The 19,347-nt window shown below is 56.8% G+C and overlaps 1 protein-coding gene across 6 annotated transcripts in view; it reads left to right on the top strand.

The window, feature by feature from the left end:
* Nucleotides 1-19,347, top strand: part of CUX1 (cut like homeobox 1) — a 373,714-nt gene that overhangs the window by 295,150 nt on the left and 59,217 nt on the right. For 5 of the 6 annotated variants that reach the window (XM_065892584.1, XM_065892585.1, XM_065892588.1 and 2 more), the window contains 3 exons: nt 3,275-3,333; nt 6,906-6,954; nt 7,668-7,764. In XM_065892584.1, coding sequence (XP_065748656.1) covers nt 3,275-3,333; nt 6,906-6,954; nt 7,668-7,764 — 205 coding nt within the window. Of the gene's footprint in view, nt 1-3,274; nt 3,334-6,905; nt 6,955-7,667; nt 7,765-8,772; nt 9,445-10,585; nt 10,652-11,961; nt 12,064-13,488; nt 14,328-16,566; nt 16,733-17,274; nt 17,332-19,347 lie in introns of all 6 variants that reach the window. The other variant, XM_065892583.1, reaches the window with a different exon arrangement.

A 19,347-nucleotide genomic window follows, 5' to 3' on the forward strand; every position in this document is an offset into this window, starting at 1 on the left:
ATTGAGGACCACAGAGTGTCTTCAGAACCCTTTAGTCGTATTCAGTACCAGCCACCAGGGATAAAGTAGTCATAACTACAGTAATAACAGTCACCATCGTTACTGAGTGCGTTACCACAGGCTAAGCACTCAGTATTGCAGCTGGGGCTCTTGTCTCTGCACGTTCCACATCCACGGATTCGGAGGGCCAAGTGCCCTACGCCATTCTGTGTAAGGGACTAGAGCATCTGCAGATTTGGTACCACAGGGCTTCTGGAGCCAAATCCGCCGTGGGTACCAAGGGACGACAGTTTCATGTAGTCCTCAGGAAAGCACTGTCCCGTGTGTACCATTATCCCCATTTTATAGATGAAGAAACCGAGGCTTAGAGAAGTTCAGTGTCTTTTCCAAGGTCCCTCTGCAGCTAAGTGGTGGAGCCAGGACTTGGCCCGGGGCTGTCAGGCCCCAGCCCGCCGGTGCCTCACTGCTTCCTGCACTTGCTCTGGGCAGCCTCGGGCTCTGCCACGGCCTTTGGTGCAGACGCCCTGTGGGGTTTTTTTTTTTTTCTTTGTTTCTCTGGACGGACAGACAGATGCTCTGCAGACGTGTCGCGATAACTGGATAAGATGACATGTGAGGTGCGGAGCCGGGCCTGGGATCTGGCCCGCTGCTTGACGAGCCTCGGCAAAATCCTAGGAGCACCTGCTGCCCTTTCTGGGCGGGACCCCCTGAAACCAGACGTTACGGGCGCCCAGCAAGGAGTTTCTGGCCAAAGAACAGAGCTGAGGGCACTTGGGCTCTTGCCTGTGTGGGCCCACGCCACCTGCCTCCTGCCCCGGCCCACCCCCAGCCTGCCGCCACACGCAGGGTCCTGAGACGGCGCTCCACTGGGAGCTCGGTGGGGGACGGGCTTTGTGAGGCGTCCCCCCACCAGGCCCCCGTCCAGGTGTCTGCTCCACAGAGGTTTGCAGCCGCCATCTTGGTTTCTTCCTGACTATGCTGCCCCCCAGGCAGGTGGCAGAAATTTTAGTGGAAGCTGTTTGGTTCTCAGTGAAAACTCATATTTAACCAGACAGATTCCAGCCCGAAAACCTTCTGATCTGGGCTGATCGAAGGCCTGCAGCCGTGCTCTCAGGAAACCCGCAGCAGGACCTGGCAGCGACAGTGGTCCCGCATCGAAGGCCCCTCGGTGCCAGCATCTGCACCGGCTCCTTGTCTCGTGCCCCTTCGCTCAGTACTTGGAGGTCACCGGTCTTCCCGTCTCACAGATGAGCCGCTGATTGACGTGCCCAAAGGGCCCAGCTCGTGAGTGACAGAGCTGACTCCAGGTTCTGGGCCGTGCCAGGTCCAGAAGCTTCATGTCTGCCGTTCTTCCTGCCCGTCTCCTGTTCTCTGAACGTGACCACTTTTTATGCGTGCTCCGCGTGCAGCGTCAGTGAGTCCCACCCTCCGAAGGTGCTTTGCATCCCGGCAGCGCTGGGCAATCTTGTGTTAGGAAAGGCTTCCCACTCTCCGACCACAGGGAGGAGAATGAAAGAATCGTGTCTTCATGAGCACCTTCTCAGCATCTTTTGTCGGAAAATGAGTGCATGCTACCCTGTTTGATTATGAGGAGAAACCATTGTAATACAGGCAAGAGGTCTTAGAAAGGAACTAGGGCAGAGCAATTCTACACCATGGAAAATACACACACAAGGAACCGCCAGCAAAGGCAAAAGGAAAAGACGGGCTAAATGGGGCCACGTGGGATTCAGGTGAGCATCAAGGCTAGTGGGCCAGGTGGGAATCTTCTCCCCACATTCTAGAATGTTCTCAGCCGGCTTTAAACTGTGATCATAGACGTGGCTGGTCAGGTAGAGCCTAAAAAGGTAACTAGAAGCTCTGGGGATGGGAAGGGCCTGTTGATTCAAGAACTGGAATTTGTTCGCCCCAGGCTTGGAAAGATGCTAAAGGGTCGGGACCCCCTGCTGGCTGAGTCTTTGCGTTTTATGTCAAGCTGTCTTCCTTCCCCCAAAGAACTCCTTTGGTTGAGGGGGGAAGGGCAAAAACAAACTAGGCCAAAGTCACCTTCAGAGAAGGAAGCACCCTCTGCTGACCACTCTACAGCAAAGGCTCTTCCTAGCAAGAAGGCCCCGCGGGGCTCCGGGCGCAGACAGCCACGTGGGTACCAAGTAAGCTCACAGAGGTGAATGGAGCACGGCAGAGCATCACCGCATCTGGGAAGCTTGCCAAAGGGCCCCTGACCTTCCCTCTGAAGGGCATTCTAGGGCCAGGGAGTCAGCCATGCCCAGCCGTGGCCCTGCTGGCCAGGGTGCCCTGCCAGGGCCCTCCCTGCAGGACCTTCTGTCGGAGAAAGCAGTGACCCCCCCCAGCGGACCGGCCTCCGCTGCTAAAATCCCCCGCGTCTGGGGGGACCCCTCCAGAAATACAAACGCATTTTCCCTGGTGCCTATCTGATGCTGACCTCAGTGACAAAAGGGCCGTGTCTCTTATCAGCAGGGTCCCACCAGAGGTGTTGACAACTAACCGTACATGTCAGCTGGCCTCACGTAGTTTGTGAAAAGCCACACGCTGCTTTTAAAACACCAGGAGAGCGTCTCTTCATCCTGTTGGCCATTTTGTGGGATTTCATAGAAAATGGCCTTTTCGTTGTTCGGTTTTCCACTTCTGTAAAGCTTTTTCCTTCTACTTTCATTGGGGTTTATGTTACAACCTTATGGTTGCCGTGTGTGTGTGTGTGTGTGTGTGTGTGTGTGGTGTGCGCGCACGCCTGTGCCCACTCAACATCAGGCAACAAGCAAAGGACAAGGGACGACTCCACAGTTGTCACCTTTCACTGTGCATGCCTGGGCTCCCTCGGGGCTGCTGGATGCTTTGCAGGGGACGTAGTCAGTGAACAGTCTTAGCCCGTTGGGGCTGCCATGATGGGATACCAGAGACCAGGTGATGTAAACAGCAGACACTTCTGTTTCTCACAGTTCTGAAGCTGGAAGTCCAAGATGAGGCTCCAGCATTTTCTGTGTCTGTTGAGGGCTCCCTTCTTGGTTCACAGACTGCCGTCTTCCCGCTGTGTCCTCACATGGCCCCGAGAGGGGCCTCTCGGGGGTGTCTTTTAAGTCACTAATTCCAGTCATGACCTCGACACCTCCCAATAGCGCCACCTCCTGGTGCCATCACCATGTTGGGGGTTAGGATCTCAGCATTTGAATTTGTGGGGACACCACATTCAGTCCATGGCAAAGCCCAGCAGCCTTTTTCAGACACGACCACTAATAAAATCCCTCTCTGTTTTCAGCAACTGGAAGAAAAACTCAAAGGACAGGCTGACTATGAAGAGGTGAAGAAAGAGCTAAAGTAAGTTTGGAGATGCAGCTCGGCCATTCACGAGCCAGGGCTCGTTGGGGACATGTGCTAAGGAAACACCATGTCAGCGAGGGGGCAGCTGCGGGGCCCCTGGCTGTGGCTCCACCACTGGGCCACATCCGGGGCTACTCACCGTGGCGGGTGTTTGCACTCGGGCCTGTGCCTGAATTCTTTGGACTTTTTATGGAACTCTGTGCATAAAAGTTACCAATCTGCACGGAATCGGGAGATACTGCCTTTGTAGGAAATATAAAATACGAGCTTACTTTTTAGCTGTAAGTCCCCCACACAGAAGGAGAACAGAGCAAGGAAACATTTTCCAGTTGAGGCCTCACGCCTCCCTGGCTTAAACTATGGGACCTTGATCCCCCGGCCTCCACCCGAGAGGCAGCAGCTGAAAGCTTGTCACCCTTTGGAGCTGATGCTCACTTTCCCACGCTTAGAAGCTCCCTCCTCGGGCCCCGGCGCCCAGCCTGACCCTCCCGCCTCAAACTCCTTCCCCTGAGCTGCCCTTGGCCTGCCTAGAGCTCACGGGCAGTGCCCCGGCAGTGCACCCGGCCGCCCCTTGCCCTCCCTCGCCTTGAAGAGTCTCACCCGAGCTGCCCCCTCCTCCCCAGCCAGGTTGGCAAACACTGCAGAGGGGTCCCTGGGCCTGGGTCCCTGCAGGCTCCGGGCCTCTCCCCTGCTGCTGGCCGCCTCTGCTTCCCGGGGGCCTTGCCACGCCCTCGGCATACCCTTCTGCCCCCAGCTGCACCCCGACCCCTCAGCAGACCCCCCAGTGCTCTGCCTGACGGAGGGGACAGACGCCCGTGGCTCCCGGAGCCTCTGCCTCGAAACGACTCCTCTGGTCTCGGCTTCTCCCTCCTGTCTCTCCAGGCTGACCCCGCCACGCTGGTCCCTTCCTTCCTACTCTTCCCATCAGCTCGTTTCGCTCTTGCTGACATTTTTAATTTCTCCTTTTAAAATAAGCCTACACCCACTCCCCATGCTGTTCTTCAGATTCTTAATTCCATTTCCTCGGGTTTGCTAAAAAAGCCCACGTGAAGGCCTCTTCGACCTTCTCGCCCCCTGCGTCAGCAGCCTCCTCCCTGGCGGGGTGACTCCCGGGGGCTCCACTCACTTCTCTCCCTGAGCATCCTCACCCCCGTGACACAGCGGGCCTCTGCACGCCTCCTTGGACACCCCCTCAACTCTCTGCAGGTCCAGCTTCTTTGAGCTCTGTCCTCTCCCCCACCGCATTTCCGGGGGGTATATTTTTTACTTCTCTACCCGCCTCCCCATCCCTTTCCCTCTTCCCGCCTCAAAAGAAAAAAAAAAAAAAGGGCTTCCCTGGTGGCGCAGTGGCTGAGAGTCTGCCTGCCGCTGCAGGGGACACGGGTTCGTGCCCCGGTCCGGGAAGATCCCACACGCCGTGGAGCGGCTGGGCCCGTGAGCCATGGCCGCTGGGCCTGCGCATCCGGAGCCTGTTGCTCCGCAACGGGAGAGGCCACAACAGTGAGAGGCCCGCATACCGCAAAAAAAAAACGAAAACAAAAACAATGTGTGCCCTCCCTAGCGTTGAAGCAAAAAAACTGACTTGAAGGCCTTCTCCCGAGCCCCCGCCCTTCCCAGGCTGAGGCCAGGCCCACACCCACTCCTCTGAGCTCACCTCTCTCCCCGAGAACCAAGGCTTCTTGGCCCCAGGCTGCTCCCTCCCAGGTCCGCCTGCCCGGCCACTCGCCGGCCCTCACCCTCTCCCAGGACAGCCTCCCATATTCCTGCCAGCGCTTCTGCTACATCTGCCCAACACGGCCCCAGCACAGCCCCATTCAGGTGGCTCTTCTGCTAGAAGGTGTCTCTGGCTTCCCAGTTCCTGGTGATCCACACGCCCTCTGGATGCGCACCAGCGCCCGTTCCGTCCCATCTCTTCCCCTGAGGTCCCCACCGTGCCCCACCCCAGGAGTCTGTAAAGCCTTTTGCTCCTTCAAGGCCCTTCACAGACACTGACATCTCATGAGACACACCCGTCTCCTGCCCGGGTTTTCTCCCGCTGGTGCTGTTTGGATTTTGTCTTCCACCCAGAATCACCGTAGGGTCCCTGAGGATGAGAAGCGGTTCTGAGTCTGCACAGCGCCAGGCACGTAGTAGGCTGTCGGTAAACTTGGTGAATAAATGAAGAGAGGGCTTCCCTGGTGGTGCAGTGGTTGAGAGTCCGCCTGCCGATGCAGGGGACACGGGCTCGTGCCCTGGTCCGGGAAGATCCCACGTGCCGCGGGGCGGCTGGGCCCGTGAGCCATGGCCGCTGAGCCTGCGCGTCCGGAGCCTGTGCTCCACAGCGGGAGGGGCCGCAGCAATGAGAGGCCAGCTTACCGCAAAAAAATAAATAAAAATAAATAAATGAAGAGACACTGATGTTTTCAGTATAAATTCAGACGCACTTAGTCTTTTCTTACATGATCCTAAAGAGGCCCTCAGACAAGAATATAGCTGCAAACAGTGTGACAGCCACAAAGAAAAGACAGGCTTGTCCAGACTGCTCGCCTCTTCTCTCCTGGCTGATGCAGTGCGGCCCGAGGCTTTTAGGATTCTCGGTAGCAGCTCATCATAAAACAGAATTATGAGCTCCTCGTTCCCGTTTTGTTAGTTTACACGACAGGGGCCACCACAAAGATACAACCACGGGGGAGCTAAGAGCGGTCGGCTCCTCACTGAGCCTCCCGGGGGCCGTGGCACAGAGAGCCCCCTGGGCCCTGGGTACGCTGTGCTCTCCGGATGGCACTGCCATTGATCTTATAGAAGGGCCGAGGCTAGAGTCCCAGCTGGGAGAGTGCAGGAGGCCCGGTGCCCGGGATGGAAGCTGCCCACTTTCTCACCTTCCCGCCTTGAGCGTGAGGGGAGCGCCTGGGCTCCTTGGGGCCACAGGGACCCACAGGAAGAAAGGAGTGTCCACGTGTGCGGAACGCTGTGAACAGCAGTCCTGGGCACCCGCGCTCACTCAGCTCTCGGACTTGTTGACACAGGCCGAGACCGGAGCAGTTTCCATGGTAAGGAGAACAAAGGAGACGTAAGCCCTCGCGCCCACACCTTGGCAGTGGCTCCTTCCCCAGCCTGGGCTGCAGACAGTCCGCTGCCGCCTTTGAGCCATCCAGCGGTGGGACCTCGCTCCTGGCCCATCCCCGGGCGGCAGCTGCCAAGTGTACCTGAGGGGCAGCGGCCAGGGGCATCGGTTCCTCTCCCCGGCTTCCTCATTACAGCTTTTTCAGCCCTTCTCAGCTTTACAAATACATTCCACTTGCGGCAGTGTTACGTCTGCGTTCAACTTAACTTTAAAATTATACTCTGAACAGACCTGGTGTGATTCCATATGGAATGATTTACATGCTGGGCAAGAAACTTTCGCTGGCCAACTGCTAGTCGAATAGTTATTCCAGAGACGCTATCAGATGATAAAGCTGCCAGGGAAGTTGTTAAAGTTGTCAGCTCCTCGGTTCCTGGAGAGCAGGAAGCGGTGACGTGGCCGCTCGTTAGCGCGGCTGCCCCCAAAGGTCCGAGCAGGGCTAACGGCTCTGTCTTGCTCTCCGCAGCATCCTGAAGTCCATGGAGTTTGCTCCGGCCGAGGGAGCTGGGACGCAGGTACATGGTCTCCCTTTGCTTTCCGTGTGCGTGAGCATCCGCGTCACTGCTTCACCGTCGCGGTGTTTCTCCTCAAGGGTATTCCGCCAACTTAGAGCAAATTAACTTAAAAGGGGCAAGAAGAGAAAAGTTAGTGTCTTTGAAACTGGTAACCGCGTTCACGTGGAATTGCAATTTAACTTGGGCAGGTCCTGAGAACGTGGGTACAAACGATTATAGGTTGTGTTAAAAGAGCAGCCCCAAGTGGACTGACTGACTTAGGAATTTTTATTATCTACTGCCTCACGTGGACAAGAAACGGGCAAGATGACAATGGCGCACGGTAACCCAGTGGCCCATTAAAATTTTAAGTCATCACGTGGAAGCCCGCTCCCGATGCCCAAAAGGCAGCCTCTGACTCTTGGTGGCTGGCACCCAAAAGAGATCACCTTTGCAGGCCTTTCTGACAGGTCTGTGGCTCCCTTTGCCTAACAAAGCGTAGGTCTAGATGCTCGGATTTGGGTACAGAAGAGGGAGAAATGAGCTGTCTGGAAGCTGTGTGAGCCTAGAAAGAGAGAAATTACTTCAGCCGGAATGAGTTACCTCAGAAAGGAACTCGAGTGTTCTCCACGTGCGTGGAGCGTCCTCGGGGGGAGGGCGGGGGGTGGTCAGGTCAGAGCGGGGATCCTGGGGTTCCGGCGGCCCCGCGGTGAGCCCGGCTCTGCCCCGTCTAGGACTCATCCAGGCCGCTGGAGGTACTGCTGCTGGAGAAGAACCGCTCGCTGCAGTCCGAGAACGCCGCGCTGCGCATCTCCAACAGCGACCTGAGTGGTAGGTTGACAGGGTCTCGCGTCCGCTTGGCCCCTCCCGGGGTCGAGGAAGAAGAAGACGAACCGTGAGTCTGGGCCGATGCATGGCGGGCGTCACCGGGCGATGAGAACCTTGACTAACGAGTGTCCGTCTCCTCCTCACCCCCCCACCCGCCCCCACCCGCTCCGAGACGAGACGGTCCAGGCGAGGCGCGAGGCCGCAGGGCGTCTGCGGAGCGCAGGCAGGGCCGTGCTGCGGGAGAGCCCACGAGGGCGCTCGCTCGCGGACGGTGGCTTTTCTGGTCTCTTCTCGGTTGTGCGGCCTCTCCCGTGGTGTTTCCGGGGCTGCTTCCAGGGCCAGGCCCTGCCCTTCCCGGCTCAGTGGAGCTTTTCTTCCTTTGTCAGGTTTTCCTTGGGAACGCCTCCCCCATCCTTAGCCTTTCTTTGCTCGTCCCGAAGTGGTGGCGTCACTGACTGCTTCGGGTTTGGCAGCTGGTAAAGCGTTTAAGAGTGTCTCGGGCTCCGATGGTATTTCATTCTTAAAATGTGCGTGCCTTCGATCGAGTGGACTCGGTGCGGTGCGTTCGCCTCAGAGCAAGTGGTGTGAGAATCCGTTGGTCCCAAAATGTCAGTGTTTGCTGCTCCTCAGGTGGGGCCCTTCTGGTTATAGCTCAAATGCTAGAGGCCTGATGAGAGGCCCGCGACCTGCCGACTCTTTACTGTGTGTGGTACCGGCTCCTTGTCACGTTAGGAGTTTGAGTCTATGTCAAGGGGAACTCTCCAGGCTGCAACGTACAAGAAAGGTGCAAACATGAAATGCATGTTGCTTGTTTCCGGGGGGCCTCGTTTGGCTAACTTAAAAATTCAATTGAAAAACAAACCAACACACCTCATTGGCCCTTGTTTAAAAAAAAAAACAAAAAACTGCACTTTTTTTTTTCCCTTTTGCGGGGCAAACTTTGCATCCTGGTCTTGGTTTTTTTTCCCTTTTGAATCCCCCATAATGCATTATGTTTGCCCTTCCTTGTAGGGTCAGCCAGGAGAAAAGGGAAAGACCAGCCTGAGAGTCGGCGTCCTGGACCTTTGCCGGCCTCCCCTCCTTCTCAGTTGCCCCGCAACACGGGGGAGCAGGCTTCCAATACTAATGGTACACACCAGTTCTCACCAGCGGGGTTAACGCAAGACTTTTTCAGCTCATCCCTGGCAAGCCCCAGCCTGCCCCTGGCTTCTACGGGAAAATTTGCACTAAACTCTCTCCTCCAACGACAGCTAATGCAGTCCTTCTACTCCAAGGCCATGCAGGAAGCAGGAAGCACAAGCATGATTTTTTCAACAGGTCCATACAGCACAAACTCCATATCTTCCCAAAGTCCATTACAACAAAGCCCAGATGTAAATGGCATGGCCCCGTCTCCCAGCCAGTCAGAAAGTGCTGGGAGCGTCTCCGAGGGCGAGGAGATGGACACTGCAGAAATCGCCCGGCAGGTGAAAGAGCAGCTCATCAAGCACAACATCGGGCAGCGCATTTTCGGACACTACGTCCTGGGACTGTCCCAAGGGTCCGTGAGCGAGATTCTGGCCCGGCCCAAGCCGTGGAATAAGCTGACGGTGCGTGGCAAGGAGCCGTTTCACAAGATGAAGCAGTTCCTCTCGGACGAGCAGAACATCCTGGCTCTTCGCAGCATCCAAGGCAGACAAAGAGGTGAGAGACTCACGGGTTGGTGCCCATGTGTGAGCCCGTCATGGAGAGGTGTGTGTGTGTGTGTCTGTGTGTCTGTGAGATGAGACATCTGTTGTGCATCACATCAGGTACAGCTCTCAGTCCTGCCACTGCCGGAGCTCAGGGCCGAGGGGCAGGAGCTAAGGCTGTTAGACCTGGGGGGTGGTCCGGCCTCTGAAAATCCTTCAGCACCTCACGCGTAGTAGACTCGCTGTTTCAACACCACGTACTGAGTCGGAGGGAATTACCTCACGCTCGACGTTCTGATGCGTTTCGTGTCCAGCGATCCTTCCGGCCTTAGGTGCTGGCCTCACATGGGGAGGGGGCCCGTGGGTACCACCCGGCCCTAGAGCAGCGGCATTGGCCGGGGGCGGTCCTCACGCAACGCTGGGTCCACGCGGAGGACAGGCCGACCACGTGCGCCCCCCTCCTCCCTCCGCACCAGTGGGAGCGAGGCCCACGGTCACACTCCCCGTGTTTACGTCCCGCTAGCGATCTGTTTAGCATTACCGGCGAAACATGCCTGCCTTGAGTAAAATACATGAAAGTTGTATTAAAACACGCTTCCTACCCCCCGCCCATAAAAAGATAAAAAGTCCGTCCAGTCCCTAACTGCAAGAACTCCTTCCCTCTTTAACGACAGGGGATCCTTCTGCTAAGTCAGCAGTGATAGAGAAAGGGACTCTTCTCAGACGCATTGAGATTTAGACTCGGAGAAGGGAGACGCTTCAAACAGCGTCCATTCGCACAAAGGGCACCGAGGCTTTCACGGCGTTGTTAACCGAAATTGACTGTCTCTGGATGATTTATGCGAGCTTTGTTCCGGGGCTGGTGGGCGATCCGCTTGGCGGCCCTGCTCCCTCCGTTTGACCCCCGTGGCGCTGGTGCCGCAGGCCGCCACCTAGGTCCATCTGATCCCCTTTGGTGGCAGAGCCGTGGCCTCTGTGAGCCGGTCAGCCAGGGAAGGGCCTCTCCAAAGTTTCTAGTGACTCCCAAGTGGCACAGGCAGCCCTGCGCCCTCTCTGTAGTGACAGGCGGCTCAGATTTCATATCACGCAGCCCATAACGTCAACACCACCATCCCCCTGATTGTTTTGTTCTTACCACACTTGTTTTTCAACAGAGAATCCAGGCCAGAGCCTGAACAGACTATTTCAGGAAGTACCGAAACGAAGAAATGGGTCTGAAGGTATGTCGCAGGCAGGTGTTTTTCTTTGCAGTTAGTAACCTAGGAAGCAGCATGTCCTTAGCTGTGTATTCGGGTTAAAACTGTACAGTGTGATTCTGGCCTGGAACCTGATGGAAAAACAGAGCTAGTAAGTATAAAACAAAGCACGGGTTCAAGTACGCACGGCCCCTTCCCCCTGAGCTGCCCGCGCTCTACCGAGCGCAGGAGGGGGCGGCACCACTAAGATGAGCCCCAAAATGCGAATCCCACACCCACCCCCCTTTAGATTCAAATTACGCCTTTCCCCATTTTCTCAGAAGCAGGTGAAAGAGGAACATTTGTTGCTCTGAGAAGAATCAGGTGACTGAGTCAGATGAGATACTGCTGCTTCCTTGTACCTTCCCTGAACTCTGAAATGTGTCGAGGGCATGACAGAGGGGACAGATCCCAAATGGAACCTGCTCGCCAGCCCCCGTGGCACTCCTCGGAGTCGCAGCTTCGATGGGGTTTTGTCCCGGCGGTCTGCTTGTTTTTAAATGGTTTAATGTGGCGGTTCACACTTAGTGAGGTAGTGACCAATTCAAACACGTGGACGGCTTCCGGGAAGAACCGGGGCCAGCCCCCGGGCCGTAGTAGCTTCAGTGCACCTGTGCACGTGGCTGCTTGGCAGAGCATCACCATGTGACCGAAAGACGGAATTCCTGTCCTTTAGGCATGTCCGCAGGCTTCTCTCCTTGTTCATAAATTTTAAAAAGATAGTATGTGATAAGAGACCCGAAAGTTTTAACTTAAGCCTTCAGCCTCTTCACCTTGTACGAGCAAACGAGCAAACGATAGCGAGAGAATCAGCCTCCACCCCTTGCCCTCTCTGCCCATTTTTCCGCTCTGGGATACTGGCCTCAAGGACACGTACAAAGCCTTGAACGTAGTCCCAAGCCAAAGCAGCTGTTGGAGTTGTTTTTAAATGACTCACAGAAAAAGCGTTGCCTTTTAATCCTTCATCTTTTTTCTTATACCGGATTAAATGACTCGCTCTCCCTGGCCCCACCCCACGGGTGACGTCCAGCTTGGATAATGTGAGAGCTTGTCCCACTGGCCGAATACTGTCTGACGCCAGGTGGAGTCAGTAGGAAGCCCTTCCTGCCCCGGGGCCGCGGTACCTGCTGTGGAGTTGCCCGCACAGCAGGTACAGGTAAACGGGAGGCCGCGCCTGCCTCCGTGTCATCACCGGCCTCGACTCAGCAGCTATTTAGCAGAATGACGTCTTTGTGCAGCCCTAAGTTTTGTTCCAGGTGTGGGTTTGATGTCATTGGTGTGGCTTCTCCCTGCAGGTAACATCACCACCCGGATCCGAGCCTCAGAGACCGGGTCCGATGACGCAATCAAGTCCATCCTGGAACAAGCCAAAAGGGAGCTGCAAGTACAGAAAACCGGTACGGAGTCCAAGTCTTCGACCGCTGTCTTCCACACTTAGTTGAAAGAATTGTCATGAGCGTGCTGGTCGGCAGTAATTAACTTTGTTAAAAAAAAAAAATAGAGTGAATGTTTTCAAGCCTTGAGGCAAGCACAGAGGGGAGCAGGTCTGTGTGATGTCTATTTTGCTAACGGTTACCATTCTAGGTCATTCCCTAGCATTGACTCAGGAATGTACCCCTGGCCTAGAATCTCCGTGACTTAAATGAGCAAGTACTTTGTATCAGATTCCCCTTTTTTTTTTTTTTTTTTGCGGTACGCGGGCCTCTCACTGTTGTGGCCTCTCCCGTTGCGGCGGAGCACAGGCTCCGGACGCGCAGCCTCAGCGGCCATGGCTCACGGGCCCAGCCGCTCCGCGGCACGTGGGATCTTCCCGGACCGGGGCACGAACCCGCGTCCCCTGCATCGGCAGGCGGACTCTCAACCACTGCGCCACCAGGGAAGCCCCCAGATTCCCTTCTTTAAACGCAACACAGGCTTTTGCTACTTGGGTATATACTTGACCACAGCTGCTTTATGGAACAGACGTTGCCAGAGAGGAGCAGGAAGTGTTAAAGGGTGGATGGCCCCACCTCTGCAGTCAGTCGGCTTCAGGAATTGGCCCTCATAGCTCCCTGAGAGCTGCCTTGTGTAAGAGAACACCCACATTTCAGCTTTTCTGCGGCTGAACTTTGCTTGAGAGGCGCACCAGGCTGTAGATTCAGCTCAGACCTTCTGCTGGAGAGGAAACCTGAGTGCTCTACCCGGGGTTCAACACAGACACACCCCTGCCCTGTGCCCACGAAGCCCCTGCTCTGTGGAGTCCTTCCACCACAGACGTGGCCGCGAGGCCCCACCAGGCCTGGCTGCAGGCAGCTGTGACCACTTGGCACCTGCCACTACCTGGTCACTGCCCTGGGTTCCTGAGCTAGGGCCTGCCCACTGCCCCACACACACACTGGCCCTCCCCCTCCCCCTCCCCCTCCCCCTTGGTGGCCACACCGTAGTCACCCACCCAGAAGGGGATCTGAGCTAACAAAACCACTGGAATTTTGGGATATAGCACATGAGCACGTTAAGTTTAAAGTGATCCCGGAAAGAGAGTCACAGAGCGTTTGCACACGTAACGCCCCCCGCCCCGCCCCCCATCACACTCGTGATCATAGCTTACCCCTTCGGCTGGTGTGTCGCGGAGGCCATGTGGTCGCACAGCAGACGCGTTGGCCCCTCTATCACTGCTCGGACAGGGTGCGTGAACGTTTCACGACGGGGGAAACGTTGGAAAAACAGAGCCGTGAGGTTCTTCCCAGTAACCTGCATGCGGTGGCAGGTCGGGTCGGGATGAAGTGGAGTGAAAAAGCACGGGGCGGTGCCGCCACCGTCTCACCTCTGTGTTTGCTCCGCAGCAGAGCCGGCCCAGCCTTCCTCGGCGTCCAGCAGCGGGAACTCCGACGACGCCATCCGCTCCATCCTGCAGCAGGCCCGCCGTGAGATGGAGGCCCAGCAGGCCGCCCTCGACCCCGCCTTAAAGCCAGCGCCGCTGTCCCAGACGGACATCGCCATCCTGACCCCCAAGCTAATGCCCCCCTCGCCCATGTCGTCGGTGTCCGGTTACTCTCCATTAGCCGTCTCCCTGAAGAAGCCCCCCTCGGCTCCCGACTCCAGCGCCCCCGCTCTGCCCAACCCCCCGGTCCTGAAGAAGGAGTCCCAGGACGTGCCCGGGCCAGACCTCCCGGGGGCGGCCGACTCCGCACAGGGGGTCCTCAGACACGTGAAGAGCGAGCTGGGCCGCAGCGGCGTGTGGAAAGACCACTGGTGGAGCGCCGTCCAGCCCGAGAGGAAGAGCAGCGCTCCCCCCGAAGACCCCAAGGCTGAAGAAACCAGTGGCGGGAAAGAAAAAGGCGGCGGCGGCAGTGGCGGGCAGGCGCGGGCCGAGCGCGGCCAGCTCCAGGGCCCCTCCTCGTCAGAGTACTGGAAGGACTGGCCCAGCGCCGAGTCGCCGTACTCCCAGAGCTCAGAGCTGAGCCTCACCGGAGCCAGCCGCAGCGAGACACCCCAGAACAGCCCTCTGCCCTCCTCCCCCATCGTGCCCCTGTCGAAGCCCACCAAGCCCTCGGTCCCTCCGCTGACCCCTGAGCAGTACGAGATCTACATGTACCAGGAGGTGGACACCATCGAGCTCACCCGGCAGGTGAAGGAGAAGCTGGCCAAGAACGGCATCTGTCAGAGGATCTTCGGGGAGAAGGTAAGGGACTCGATGTGGGAGCCTGGGTCTTCCCATCTCCCTTCACTGCTTAGGACTGCGTATCTGTCTGGAGGGTGTGGCCATCACCCACTTAGTTAACCAAGGAGCATCATGGCCCGCCCACTCCCAAACTTCCGGGGAGGCTGGCCGGTGAACGCTCCATTTGCGGCATCCCCGTTGGGGGCCAGGTTCTGGGTGAGGCCCTCTCACCCTCCGCGGTCCCTTTAGACCTCTTGTCTCACACTGTGAGGGGGTGGCAGAGTCGCCATTTGACAGATGAGGAAACCGAGGCTCAGGGAAGTTAACTATGTGCCCCAAGCTAGCAGGTGACTGAATCGAGTTCTGTCCCCCCAGCCAAGTGGAGCCCAGAGGCGCCTCTGCAGGCTGTCTCGGCCAAAAGGATCTGATCTGATCACAGAGAGAGACGACCAGCGTGCAGAGAACCAGAAGGCACTCGATAGAAACAGCAACGTAAAGCGTAGTTGTACCTCTCTCATAATTCGGAACGTGCTTGGGGCACCAGAGGGGTGAGGCAACCTGCCCAGGGATGCGCAGCTAGAGGTGGCACGGGCAGAGCTGTACAGAGCCAGGCTGGCCTCGAGGACCCTTGTTTCCACATCGGCCTTCCCTGGCTCATGAAAGGCCATGGTTTGTGGATGGGCTACCAGACCCTTTCTGTTCTCGGCACTTCCTGGTCACTGAGATTCTGGAATAATGGGAATTTACCAGGCCTGCAAAATATGAGATAAACATCATACGCCGGGATAGTCTTAGATTAAGCAATGAATTGCTGACCGTAATGAGAAGCGCTCCTAAAAGACAGCCTCCCCGGGGCTTCCCTGGTGGCGCAGTGGTTGAGAGTCCGCCTGCCAGTGCAGGGGACACGGGTTCGAGCCCTGGTCCGGGAAGATCCCACATGCCGCGGGGCAGCTAAGCCCGTGCGCCACAACAGCTGAACCTGCGCTCTAGAGCCCGCGAGACACAACTGCTGAAGCCTCCGCGCCTAGAGCCCGCGCTCCACAACAAGAGAAGCCGCTGCAATGAGAAGCCAGCGCACCGCCACGAAGAGCAGCCCCCGCTCGCCGCAACTAGAGAAAGCCCTCGTGCAGCAACGAAGACCCAACGCAGCAAAAGAAGCAAAAGACAGCCTCCCCAAGGGCCACGTGGCTGGGTCAGCAGTGGCCTGCCCCGCAACTTGCTACCCGCCTTCCCAGGTCCTGCCTTGAGTTCAGTGTTCGCCATGTGCTGTGCTATGAATCCTCGAAACACGGTTGTGAGCTCTTTGTCCCAACTTTGCAAAAGGTGACGGGGTGAATAGAAATGAGGATGAGAATTGAAAGTCCCTTGAAATTTCTAGTTCAGCGTTGTAAAAATATCATTTGAGAACATTTAAATAGACATTTGTGCTCATGCCTTAAATCTAGCAGAGACTTAATAGCAGTGAACTTGTTTGGCCCGTGAGTGCAGTTTTTTCTGGAACTTGAGAACTTTTCAAAGAGTGATCGGATGCGGCCCCTAAATATCTCCGGGCTGCATCTGTGTCCTGTGGGGGGTGTTTGTGCCCATACATATGCATGGCCATATGTGAGCGTAACAAAGTCGGGTATGTACGTGCAACGTGTCGATCGTCTGCAGTGAGCTTCACTCCCAGGCTGGCTCCTTGGTTGCCACCAGCTCACCTCTGGGCCCCTACCGTCGAGCAGGATGTGATCAGAGAGAGCAGACCTTTCTAAATGCCAGGCTGGCCCGGCGCCAGCAAAGGCGACGGGCGCCCGCGTCCCGCCAGCATCCGTCGCTCCTGCTCTAAAGGGGTCCTTGGCCCCCAGCACCTCGGCCTTTGCTGGCGCCACCAGGCAAAGAGCAACAGAGTTTCAGTGCTTCCTCCTCGGGCTGTCAGGACGACAAGCCTGCAGGCTTGGCAGGATCGAGACCCTGGAGGGAGCCCCTCCCCTCCGTTTACCCACCCTCCTCTCCCTGGGAGCTGAAAGCTGGGACTGTGACCGTGGCTCCCCGTGTCAGGGCATCAGCCCACTGGTGACCTTGAAAAGCTTATCCCCCACCCCAGGCTGTTGCCACCCGCCCCCAGGGGTCGGTTCCGTGCTCGGCCCCAGGAGCGCTCCCCATGTGCCACCCATCCCGACCATGCCTCCGCATGGCCACGCGCGAATCACTGACACATTCTGCGGCCTCACACCAGACCCGGGGTGCTGATGCTGTGTGTCTTTGGTCGCCATTCCAGGTGCTGGGCCTGTCCCAGGGCAGCGTCAGCGACATGCTGTCCCGGCCGAAGCCATGGAGCAAGCTGACACAAAAAGGCCGCGAACCCTTCATCCGGATGCAGCTCTGGCTGAACGGCGAGCTGGGCCAGGGCGTCCTGCCTGTCCAAGGACAGCAGCAAGGGCCAGGTAAGGGCAGCCCCGCCCTGGGCTGCTGCAGGCGGTGGGGGGGGGGGGGGGGGGAGCCTGTGCGGGGAGACCACCAGCCACGCCATCAGCTGCTGCCCGAGAACCACCCCCCCTTCCTCCACCACCTGTTGCCATGGGACTGACTCCGTTTTGGGGAGAGAGAAGATTGTGCCTAGCTAATTTTATGAGCAGCAGAAAACGCGTTACCAATTAGGAAAATGCTGTTTATACATAAATATAGGTAAGAGTCAAGTAGCTAAATCAGGGAAGCAGGAAAGGAAATCAGCCAGAGGAGCAGAACGAAGGGTCTCATGGTGACGGCTTCCGCTTGCTCGCCAGCCAGTGGCCCAGCTTTCTACCGGCAGTGCTTTGCCTGCTGGCATGGACGCCCAACCCCCGCCCCGTTCTGGCCCTCCCCGTAAGGAGTGGGTGCCCTCCCTTGGGCCTTTGGGGCCCTTATTGCTGTGCTCCGGGTATTAGGAAGCTGTAACCGCCCCCCAAGTTTGTTTCCTCGTTTAACTGTACCCATTTCTCTCGTTCAGTCCTGCACTCCATGACGTCACTCCAGGACCCCCTGCAGCAGGGCTGCGTGAGCTCAGGTAACTAGCCATGTCCGGTGTTTTGAATGAAACATTTCCCTGCCTTTTGTGTTTTCCTCTGGTCTGTACTGGGGAGACTTGAAGGATCCCTCGTTCTGGATCCGGTGAGCTGAAAACATGGTACCCTCCAGTCAGACTGGATTCGTCGAGGTCGTAGTTTCTAATGGAGAAGGAGAGAGTCGGCGGCCGAGTGCAGGTCCCTCCAGCGTTTTCTCGTGCCTCACCGTGCGCTTTCATCAGTCCGTCGGCTCCTAGGTGTGAGGCCCTGTGTTCGGGGCTGGGGGCTGGGGACTGGGGTCCAAGTCAGAGACGGATTCTGTGCTCAGGGGGCTTCCAGTCTCATAGCAGGGGACAGGGGACAAGGAACGGGCATTGCAGTTCAGGGCGTGACACTCAGGAGAGTGGGACTGAGGTTGGGGTCCAGCCTGGGATCAGGTGGTGGAGGGCCTAGAGCCCGGGCCCAGGAGCTGGGGCTGCTTCCGGGCGGCATCTGAGAGCCCCGAGGCCTGGTCTTTGAGGTCACATCTCCGCCACGTGGACTCCTGGACACGGCAGCCCGGGCTGGCCCACACCGCTGATTCCTGGACCCCCTCCTTGTCCTTCCTGTGTGCCTGCCTGTGCCAGGCTTTTCCCACCCAGCTCCCAGGAACAGCCAGTATCGTGAGCTGTTCCTCTTTTTTTCTTTCTTTATTTTTCTAAACATGTTGATTAGTCTCCATATCCCATTGATGCATTGAAAACACAAACAAAGCTAAGTGAGGAGCGTGGAGCCCGCCAGCCTGCTGGAAGTTTGACGAGGGAAAACACGTGTCGTGAGGGGAACAGCTGGGCGGCAGCGGCCTCCACCGCTTCGAAACTCCAAACCCGCACACAGATGCAGCCAGCGCTGGGGGCAGCTAAGCTCCCGGCTGACGTTCTCTTGTGTTTTGGGTGTTCCACCTTGAGGGGTGGAAGGCTGTATCTAGCCCAAGCTCTTGGTTTTCTTGGCTGGACCTCTAAATGGAGTGGTTGGCCCTCTGAGAAGGATCAGGTGTACTTCCTTCTCCCTGCCTTTCTGCGTTGGCCAATTTCATTAGCAGGTACTGGAGAACTTACCCAGCACTGGCGCCCACTCAAAACACATTAGAGAAAATAATGGACGCGGTTGTTTGTGCTAGAGTTTTGCGGACGTTTGCGTGGCAGATTCTCCTTGCCTCTTGCTCTAATGGAGAGCTGGCCCCCTGTTAAACTCTCCGAGTATCTGCTGCCCCTTCAGAGTCAGGACCCGACTTGGCAGAATGTGACTAACGGTTTTTAGATCAAAACCCCTTGTTTCTAAATAAAATAAGAAATCACCTGCAGTCCCAGGTCGGCTGTGATGGATGCCAAAGCCTTCCCCGTGTAGGAACAAATCCTTAAAGAATGGCTCTTTACTTTCTGTTGTGTAGCCAGCGCTCCCTGCTGTGCTGCAACATTCCTATGACCGCCGCGTTTCCAACCTGGGAACAACTCACACGGCTCCTCAGAGGGCTGTAAGTGATATTTGTAAGAGATCAAATTACTTCATAAAATAAGGAGATTTAAACTCTTGGGGAGCCTGCAGATTGAAGGAGGGAGGGAGGCAGGAGGCAGTGAGCCCCTGGGTACAAGTGAGTGCTGTAGAACTTTCCCCTGCTTTCTGTGAAGAGGCCCGGGCAGGCCTCTCTGCGTCATCTCCGCAAGAGGGAAGGTGGATGGCCGACCTCTCTCTCACTCGACGCGCCTGTTGTGAGTCAGCAGTTGGGAAGCCATCCGTAGAAATAATAATTATGGTGATTGTGGAGAAAGGTGGAAAACTTACTTCTTACATTCTAGGAAAATAGAAATTTTTTTATTTTAAGTCACGATGGTAGCTAAGCGAAAATGTTTCTCTGGATCAGGAGAGACTAGAAAGTGCTTGTCAGAATGAAAAGACAGATGATCACATAGCGGCAAGACTGTGGGTGGCAGTTTTCCTTGTTTGAAATTTCTTTACTATCAGCGTTATCCTTTCAGGAG

This window comes from Phocoena phocoena, chromosome 15 (assembly GCF_963924675.1).
Source record: "Phocoena phocoena chromosome 15, mPhoPho1.1, whole genome shotgun sequence".
In the NCBI taxonomy this organism is placed as follows: Eukaryota; Metazoa; Chordata; class Mammalia; order Artiodactyla; family Phocoenidae; genus Phocoena; species Phocoena phocoena.